Genomic DNA, 9,878 nt, shown 5'->3' on the forward strand with positions numbered 1-9,878 from the left:
GGCCGCAACTCGGGGCAGCTCGGAACCGTCAGTCCCATGAGTCGTCTTCCAGCCCCCCCCCGCCCCCCAACGTGCATCTCTCCTGTCCCATCTGTCCGTCCATGTCTCAGCCACTCTCTGTGTGACCCCTCTCCAACCCTCCGGCAAGTGGGCCGTCTGTCAGCCAGTCACTCTCCTTGTCTGTCTGTCTCCGTGTCAGTCAGTTGGCCCTGTCACGCTCAGGCCTCCTCCTCGGGGACCTGGAGCAGGGGGGCCGTGTCTGAGACGCTCTCCCTAACCCACAGGACCCTCCCTCCCGCTGCTTCCAACCACACCCGGTCCCAGCTCTTGGCCCCTCTCCACACACACCCCCTGCCCCTGCCTTTGCCCTTGCCGTCCCCTCCCCTGCCCGGCAGCCCTGGTTACCTGGGGCAGGAACATCTGCAGGGAGTCCTGAGTGAGGATGGCCGTGGTGGCGGCAGAGGGCGGCTGCCCCAGGACAATCTTCTCCGGGCTGGACGCCAGGCCTGGGCTGGGCTGGGGGGTGGAGGCCTGAGCTGGGGCGGCCTGCGGGGCGGGGCCCTGTGCGGGCTGCTGCTGTTGCTGTGCCTGCGGCTGCTGGAGGCCCAGAGGCAGCGGCGTGCTGACCGCGGGGGACGCCTGGGGCGCCGCCTGCACCGCGAGGACAGGCGCGGCCTCCCCGGCGGCGGCGGCGGCAGGGGTGGCAGGCTGCACCAGACCGTCGGGGGCGTTGAGCATAGCCACGGCGCTGGGGGGCAGGGTGACCCCCTGGAGGACGGTAGTGGCGGCGGGGCCGGTGGGTGCCGGCTGGCTCTGTGTGGGCAGGCTGCCCGCGGCCAGTGACACGGGCATCTGGAAGAGTGCTGGCTGGCCCACCTGGATGGGGGCCGCCGAGAGGATGTGGGCTGCGCTGTGGGCCCCGGAGTGGGGGGCCAGCACGGGGCCCAGGCTCAGCGGGCCCGCCAGGTTCTGGTTGGTGAGGATGGGGTTGGCGATGAGCTGTCCGCCCGCATGGGGGGCCGCGGCCGCCAGGATCTGCCCGCCCACGTTGGCCGGCAGGGCCGAGAGCGGCTGGGGGAGCTGGACGGCCGACGTGCCGGGCAGCAAGAACTGGTTCTGGCCCGGCAGCATGTGCTGGGCGGGGATGACGATGCTGCTGCCTTGATTCAGGAGGTGCACGCTCATGGGCTTGCTCAGGGCCCCGGGGGGCTGCGGCGGGGCCGCGCCCGTGGTGGTGGCGGGAGGCTGCTTGAAGACGTTCGCCTGCAGGGCGGGCGCCGGGAAGCCCGACAGCACCACGTTCTGGCCGGCCTTGCCCGCCGCCATGAAAGTCAGGTTCTGGGGGGCCTTGGGCTGCTGCGGGAGGCCCCCTGCCTCGCCCTGGATGGTAAGCGTGGCGCCCGCGGGGGCGAACGGCTTGGGTGTCAGCTGGTAGAGCTTGGGGGGCAGCACGCCGGCAGGCTTGGGCTGGATGGGCGTGGGCGTGCGGTGCAGGATCACGTTGGGTGCCGGAACCAGCGGCGACGAGCCGAGGCCCGGGGCCACCGCCAGCGGCTGTCCCGAGGGCGCCCCGCTGGCCGCGACCGTGGCGGCTCCCGCCCCTCCGAACACCGAGTTCCCATTGAGTGTGGTGGCCACGGCGGCAGGGAGGTTCTTCTGGATGACCAGGCCAGCCCCCTGCGGCGAGACGCCGGCCGATGCCAGGGTCACTGGCTCGGAAGGGCCAGCTGCCGAGGCCAGATAACCACTGACGGGCACCTGCTTGGCCAGGAGCTGGGAGGTGGGCGGGTTGAGGGCCATGACGGGCTGGCCCACCACCTGGATGGGAGCCAGGCCGAGAGTAGCCGCCGCGGCGCCCCCGGGGCTGCCGTTGGGCAGGCCCTGGAGGCCTGGGATGGGCTGCAGGGTCACGTTGCCCAGGCCCACGGGCTGCAGGAAGGGCTGGACACTGAGGGCTTTGCTGACCACGTCCTGGGGCGGCACCAGGGCCTGGTGGGTCAGCACGGTGGGCGGGGCCTGCAGCCCCAGCAGGTCAGCGCCACCCGGGAAGAGGGCCTGGGGCCCCGTGGCCACGGCGGCAGCCCCTCCGGTCCCCGCTGGGCCGGCCCCGCCATCCGCAGGCTGCAGGGTGGGCAGCTGGAAGGGGCCCAGGTCCAGCTCGGCCTCGGCTTCGAGTGTCTGCTCGGTGATGTTGGCCTCCTGGAGGCTCTGCTGGAGGATGTCACAGGGCTGGTCGGCGCCCCCGCCGCCCCCGCCCCCCGCCGCAGGCGAGCCCAGGATATCATCTTCTAGGAAGTCGAGGTCCACGCTGGGGGCCGGCTGGCTGGGCTCTGGGTTCAAGTGGTTGCCAGAAGCTTCTTGCACGTGGAGCTGGAGGCAGGTAAGGTGTGAAGGAGAGAGGGCCGAGGTTAGCCAGGGGCCGGGCTCGGCACCGCGGAAGCAAAGGGCACTCGGAGTCAGGGCGGCAGGGATAGGAAGAACCTTCCACCTAGAAGTGGCTGGACCCGGGTTCAAATGCCAGCTTTGCCAGGGCTGGGCTGGGCAACCTGGGGCTTGCTTAATCCAGCCTGTTTCCCCATCTGCGCACGTCAGCGGAATGTAATAAAAACCATTCTCCAAACAGCCCTACAGGCCCGTGATACTTATCTGCAATTCCAAAACCCGAAAGGCTCTGAAAACCGCAAATGTTTTGCTAACTTTAGGCTGTAAATCCTGAACGGAACTCAGGTGATGCTCTGAGGGAAAGGCATAATTCATCCATGTAACGTGACTCACCTGAAGTTTGACCACAGAAAAGTGAGTGTGTTATGTTACATGCAGCACACACATATTCTGCATCACCTTTCCAGTATCTGAAAAACCCTGAATTCCAAAACAAGCCTGGCCCCAAAGGTTTCAGATAAAAGATCGTGGTTCTGTTAAAGGCAGCAGCGGCAGCGGCTACCGGACGGGAGCCTTACTTGGCGCCCAGTGCAGTGTGAGCCTGAATGAGTGACTGATTGATTATTTGTTTGTTTGCTTGCTTGCTGCGGTGGGTTTTTGTCGCGGTGCGCGGGCTTCTCACTGCAGTGGCTTCTCCTGCTGCAGAGCGCGGGCTCTAGATGGGCGGGCTCCAGCAGCTGTGGCACACAGGCTCAGCAGCTGTGCCGCACGGGCCCAGCCGCTCCGTGGCACGGGGGATCTTCCCAGACCAAGGCCCGAACCCGTGTCCCCTGCATCGGCAGGCAGACTCCCAACCACTGCGCCACCAAGGAAGTCCCGAGCCTGATGTTTCTTAAATGCTTCCTGGGATGGCAGTGCAGGACACGAGTGTGTAATCGATACGTGCATGCATTTTTGAGCAAATACTCCACAAGTAATAATTATGCCAAGGGCGTGGAAAACCCACTGATACTTGACCAGGTAATGGGTCAAAACCTGTAGTTTGGGGGCTTCCCTGGTGGCGCAGTGGTTAAGAATCCGCCTGCCAATGCAGGGGACACGGGTTCGAGCCCTGGTCCGGGAAGATCCCACATGCTGCGGAGCAACTAAGCCCATGCGCCACTAGTGAGCCTGTGCTCTAGAGCCCGCAAGCCACAACTACTGAAGCCCGCACGCCTAGAGCCCGTGCTCTGCAACAAGAGAAGCCACCGCAATGAGAAGCCCGCGCACCGCAACGAAGAGTAGCCCCCGCTCGCTGCAACTGGAGAAAGCCCACGCACAGCAACGAAGACCCAACGCAGCCAAAAATAAATAAATAAAATAAATAAAATTTTTTTTTTTTTAAAAAAACAAACAACACCTGTAGTTTGAAAGATTCTGAGTTAATCCAAATGGAGGGCTCAGAGCAGTACCTGGCTCTTGGCTGGCACGCGAGAAACATCATCTATCGCTGCTCCTGTCATTATTACTGTCCATGTTTTTGTTAATAACAGCCCAGTGAGGTGGGCACTGCTCCCTCCTTGCCTCCCAGACCGGGGAAAGGGGTCGCCCTGCTGCTGAGTGGAGGGCAATGCCTGGCAGGATGGGGCTCCGGCTCAGCCCCCAACCAACGACCAGGCAGTTCTGAGTTCCTAACCGCTAAATGGCCATGACCAAACCCGCCTCCCAGGACAGTCGAGACACTCACTGACGTCACATACAGGAGGTGCTGAGAACCTGACCTGGGACGTTATGGGTATTAAAAGAGGATGGCACGGATAGGAATAATGCACATTGTTACTGGTCTATAAATGCAATAACAGGAACATAATGTTTATTTGTTGGGTTCTGGATTTAGTCATTTATATTATGCCAGATAAATTATTTGGAATGTTAACTATGGTTGTTGTGAGGACTAAATGAAAATTACCGTAAAGGGCCTGGCATGTGATAGGTATTCAGTAACTGATAATTATGTTGATGAAGACGGAGGGGGGGTGAGCGGGAGGGAGAAGAGGGGGGAGGAGGAAAAAGGGGGGAGCTGGATGGCGAGCGAAGCGGGGAGGGGAGAGGCCACAGAAGAGGAAGAGGAGGGAGGGGCCACTGGCGTTGAGTAACGGGCCCGGCACACAGTAGGTGCTCAATAAAAGTCCACTGTGTCCCCTGCTCTGGGATTTGCTCATCGCCCCTGCCTTCATCTTCCCGGTGGAGACTGAGGTCCACAACGGTCGATCCCCTGCCCCCAGGTCACACACCCCACCCATGGCTGGGCCGAGACAGGACACCCCAGCCCCCCCCGCACAGCCCCTCAGGAGCACCACCCCGTCCTGCCCACTGTGAACTCCAGAGCCAGCCTCTGCCTCTGTACCAGCTCTGCAGCAGCTGACCTCCAAGGCCAGGGACTCAGGGCCGCACCTCCTTCTCTGAGGGGCCTGAGGGCACAGCTGGGGGTCCAGCAGCTCCGGCCTCACCTCCACCCCACACTGCTCCTCAGTGACTGCCCCCTGCCCCCCTCCCGGCACAGTGCCTCAGGGGACGAGCGTGACCCCCTTCTCCCCTCCCCCACTGGCTGCCACCACAGGCAACTCGGGTGATGCCTGGAGCCCACGGCCCTCCCCGAGCCCCCGGGCCACTTACCCCAGGACCTTCATAGAAGGCACTTTGGGCCTCCCCGGGATTATCCAGGAGGTCATCACTGTCAAGCTGCAACAAGACCCGCCCCCACCCAAGGTCAAAGGTCAGCTGGGCAGTGGGCCGGCCCACCTCTAGAACAAAGACCAATTTAGGGTTACAAGGGACAAAAAGACAAAGACGAGGTGGGGGGGTTGGCGGGGGGGGGGGGAGATTCGAAGGGTACAGGAAACTCCGCCTCCAGAAAAGATGCGCCAAAGAAAGGGGCTTGGCTGCAAGATTAAAACGCGAGGCAACCCCAGCACTGAGTCCGAGCCTCTCCCGACACGCGCCTGCCTTGAACTCTAGAATCCTGCCTCCATGGCTTTGCTCGAGCGTCTTTGGTAACACATCTGGCAGGGCCTGTCACATTTGTCACCTCCTCCCGACAACTGTCTGTCCCTTCCTACTAAGTCACTACTTCCACTGCCCAGCCCAAGCACCCGGCACACCCTGCCAGCCGGGTGCCTGATGTGCGTGCTGTTCCCGTGTCTGGGAGCACAGGGACCTGTCTCGTTCCCGCAGACATGGGCAACGCCTAGAACAGGCCCTAAGCGCCCAATGAATGTCTGTCCACAGCCAAGCCTCCCCAGTTTCTCTGTCCAGCTGATCTTTTTCCAGAACCCCAGACTGGTATATCCAGTAGCCGCCCTTGGACTGCTGGAATCCACCTCGAACTCCCAGTCTCAGAGAACGGTACCACCACCCACTCAGCTGCTCAGGTCAAGTCCAGGAGGCATTCTGGATGCTCTTTCTTCCTCACCATCTAATCCACCAGCAAGTCTAGTGATTCTGCCTCCCAGACGGATCCCAGAGCCAGCGCCTGGCACCTCCTCCCGCACCTGCCCTGGGGCCCAGGCCACCAGCCTCCTCTCGGCACTCGCCTCCGCTCCACAAATTATTTGATACATCCCCTCTCAAGGAACAGAGCTCCGTTCCCTCCCTGTGAGTGTGGGCGGGCTTAGTGACTCGCTTCTAGTAAATGCAGTATGACGGAAGTGACAGTGTGCGACTTTGGAGACTAGGTCATAAAAGGCACTGAGCTTCCTCCTGGCTCTCTCCCTTGGGTCACTTGCTCTGGGGGAACGAGCTGCCGTGCTGTGAGGACACTCAAGCAATCCTATGGGGAGGCCCACATGGTGAGGAGCTGAGGCCTCCAGCCAACAGCCACAGCAGTGAGTCATCGTGGAAGCACATCCTCCAGCCCCAGACAAGCCCTCAGATGACAGCGGCTCCAGGCAACATCCTGACTGCTAATCAGGGGAGACACTGAGCTAGACACCCAGCTAAGCCACTCCCCAGTTCCTGACACTCAGAAACTGAGAGCTCTAACAAATGTTGTTTTAAGTCACTAAGTGATGGGATAACTTGTTATGCAGCTGTAGGTGACTGATACAGCTCCTCATGGCTCAACAGACATCCACTCTCCCCCACTTTGTTCCATTCTCTGGAGTGCAAACAGAATGTGGCATTCTCCTGCTTAATAACCCGTCAGAACTGCCTGTCATGTTCAGAATAAAGTCTGAACTCAATCTAGGTCCTCCAAGCCCTGCATGACCTGGTGATTTTTGTCCACTCCAGTCTTACCACCTTCTAGTTTCCCCTTCATTCCGGCCCCACTGGCCTTCTTTCTCAAACTTTCTAACCTTCCTACCAGTCCTTCCCCTGCCTAGAGCGCCATGGGCACCTCCCTTTGATCCTTCAGGTTCACACCAACTAAAGAAGCCGCTGCCTCCGCCTCCCATTCATTTTCTTTTAAACCTCTTTTGTGGTGCAAGTGACATTATTATTTCTTATGCTGCTCTACATGGTGCTTTCCACCATCACCTTTATTAGCTCTTGGTTGCTTTGTTTACCAAGGAAATGTGTATGGAGTGAGGGCAGGGATTTGCCATCTCTTTCACTCTCTGCCATAACCCTGGGGCCGGGCTCATGGAAGGCAAGGGGCAGATGTCTACTGAATCAGGGGGGAGTGTCTCTCAGATCCCAATTCCACAGGCCCCTACCCTGGGGATGCTTCTCCCTGCCCCAGCACTCACCTTCTCAGATCCATGTAAGAAGTCATTGAGGGCCTGAGGGTCACTGAAAGAGAGAAGGGGAGAGACATTTGAGGAGATGAGGGACAGGGGAGGGGAGGGAGAGGGTGGGGGAGGGTGGGGTGGGGAGCCCATTACTCACCAAATCACGTCTAGTAAGCATCTCCCATCCTCATCATCCATCGCCACTGGACGGGGCGGGGCGGGAAGAGGGCAAGGGAGACAAGTTAGATGTCGGCAGCGTGCCAGGACCCTCCCTGCAAGGCCCATTCGCTGGGGCCAAGACCCCTGGAGGGGTCAGGGTTTCTGTCCCCTTGAGTCTAGGGGCATGGGCAGGGGTGGGGCAGGTGCCCTCCGTACCAGAACCTCCTGATCAGAGACAGACAGCTGCCTTTTCCTCCTCCCTCTCTCTCCCCAGCATCTGATGACGATGGTGATGACGTCAACCCAGACTGAGTCCTGATCACATGCAGGCCCCGTGCTAAGTGCTTCACACACGTAACTCATTGAATCCCCACAGTATCCCTCGAGGTGGGTCCTGCCACCCCCGCTTTGCAGATGAAAAAAAGGAAGAGCTGAGACCATGGCTCTCTGTCTCCCTGCCAGCAGGTGGCAGAGCCGGGCCTGAACCCAGAAGTCTGGCCCCAAGCCTGCGCTCCTGTCCTACACGTGACCGGGTGAAGGAGGGAGGGAGGGGAGGTGGCATGAAGGGGCCCAGGTTCTGGGTCCCCCTGGAAGACACATGCAGCGTGGTTCTCAAGGAAGGGAAGAGAGAGGGAGAGGGACCAGGAGGGCGGGCGCTCTAGTCAGAGGAGCCGCCCGAGCCGGGCTGAGCCTGTCAGAATGATGAGGATGAGGATGGCTAACATTTGTCTCGTGCTTACCATGTGCCAGGCACTGTCCCAAGCGTTTCACAAATGTTAGCTTGTTCAGCCCCCACAGGAAAGGGATGCCGTGTGCCCCGTTTTACAGGCGAGAACACAAGTTCTCTGTGTTTGCCCACCCACCCCCACGCCAACCACCACTGCTCCAGACATCCCACCAAGCTTCCGTGCACCCACCTTTCCAAACTTCCACCCAACCACCCATCTTTCCCGTCTTCCAAACACACACACTGACCCATCCTTCCATCCGCTCCGCCTTTTTACTTTCTTGGGCCGCACTGAGAGGCTTGCGGGATCTCAGTTCTCCGATCAGGGATTGAAGCCCGGGGCCCGGGCAGGGAAAGCACTGAGCCCTAACCACTGCACCGCCGGGGAAGTCCCCACCCGCCTGTCCTCCCATCAGCCCACGCATCCTTCCCTCCCAGCCACGCGGACGGGACACGATGGGAAATCACACACAATCCCAGCCCAGGGCCGTGGAGTTCTTACCCTCTCTTTTCCTTCTTGGGAGGGGGAGGGGCATGGTCCTGAACTCACCGAGGACATGGTGACCGTCGTGCCCCCGCCGCCCCCCCGGCCAAACACACACAAAATCTTACTTGTGCGCTCAGCTGGGTCACAACCCCTAACCCCCTATGGCATTCTCTGAACTTCCTGATCGCCGCTACAGCCCCTGTTACCCTCGACGGCTCTGTGACATAAAGAATCTCGGGGAGGGACCCCACGTGCTTAGTTCAGGGTCTTCTCTGAACAGTACCTTGGAGAGTCTGATGAAAGCAAAAGACCCTCTTGCCAGAAACATGCATGTGGTCCAGAAATGTTACACGTTCTTTCCCAGGGGGAAGTGTGTCATGGGACACACACACACACGTATGCACACACGTACACACTTCACGGGCCCTGGGTTAACAAACCCAGTCTAGAACAGAAACACACGGCCCCGGAGCCTCACACACCAATCACCCTTGCCTCTAGAGCTGGCCCCGGGGACTGTCCCCAGAGAGGCCCTTCCAAGGCTCTTGCTGCATCAGTGCAGCAAGATAACACACTCTCTCCGGCTTCATTCATATCTCCGCCCACACCCAGTCTTCCCGTGTCACCAGCTCTGTGGCCTATGAGCCCCTGCCCTTCCCAACCAGCCTAAGGTGGGCAAGGCCTGGCCAGGGAATGACAAGGCAGGATCTGCAGAGAATCTGGAGAAGACGGAAAGCGGGGAGGGAGATCCTGCCTGCAGGTGGCATGGAGGCTGGGGGAATGGCCCAAATATTCGACCCAGGGGGCCCAGGCTGGAGAGGGCGGGGCTGAAGGATGCAGCTGAGCCAGGCTCTTCCAAGAGGGAACGTCCCTTCCGGGGCGGCGGACGGGGGACCACGGCCCCTCCGGGAATGAGCGGGATGCTTGGCTGGTTACCTGCGCTACAAACGAATCATGAAGGGAAGGAGGGGGCGTCCACTCCAGGTCTACGCAGGGCCCCCAGCTGGGGACGTGGGGAGCGTCCTTTCGGGGGCCAGCTGTGGAGAGAGAATGAGAGACACGATGTGAGTGGGACGCTCAGTGACAAGGAGAAAGATGTAGCCAGAGAGACGAGAGGTCAAATACAAGTTTAAAACCACAGGAAACAACACTACGTTATCACATATATATATGCAGACACACTGCACTATATCTACATATAGTGTGTGTGTGTATATATATATATATATATACACACACACACACACACATACACGCACATCATGCAATAGGATATAACATTATATGATATAATCCATCAGCACTTCAATCTAGCAAAATACAGTCAGGTCTCGTCATCTGAGGTGCTTATGTCCTATAAGGTCACCGTGATTTGCGATTATGGCTGCTGAGCCGCCGCCCCTGGGGAAAGACA

At 59.9% G+C, this 9,878-nt stretch overlaps 1 protein-coding gene across 5 annotated transcripts in view; it reads right to left on the bottom strand.

Moving 5' to 3' along the window:
* BICRA (BRD4 interacting chromatin remodeling complex associated protein) overlaps positions 1-9,878 on the bottom strand; it is a 79,294-nt gene that overhangs the window by 15,123 nt on the left and 54,293 nt on the right. For 4 of the 5 annotated variants that reach the window (XM_067018444.1, XM_059045727.2, XM_067018442.1 and 1 more), the window contains 5 exons: positions 9,401-9,501; positions 7,249-7,294; positions 7,110-7,152; positions 5,038-5,103; positions 406-2,370 (listed from right to left, as the gene is read on the bottom strand). In XM_067018444.1, coding sequence (XP_066874545.1) covers positions 406-2,370; positions 5,038-5,103; positions 7,110-7,152; positions 7,249-7,289 — 2,115 coding nt within the window. In that variant the 5' untranslated portion in view covers positions 7,290-7,294; positions 9,401-9,501. The remainder of the gene's footprint in view (positions 1-405; positions 2,371-5,037; positions 5,104-7,109; positions 7,153-7,248; positions 7,295-9,400; positions 9,502-9,878) is intronic. The other variant, XM_059045730.2, reaches the window with a different exon arrangement.

This window comes from Kogia breviceps, chromosome 18, assembly GCF_026419965.1.
Source record: "Kogia breviceps isolate mKogBre1 chromosome 18, mKogBre1 haplotype 1, whole genome shotgun sequence".
Classification (NCBI taxonomy): domain Eukaryota; kingdom Metazoa; phylum Chordata; class Mammalia; order Artiodactyla; family Physeteridae; genus Kogia; species Kogia breviceps.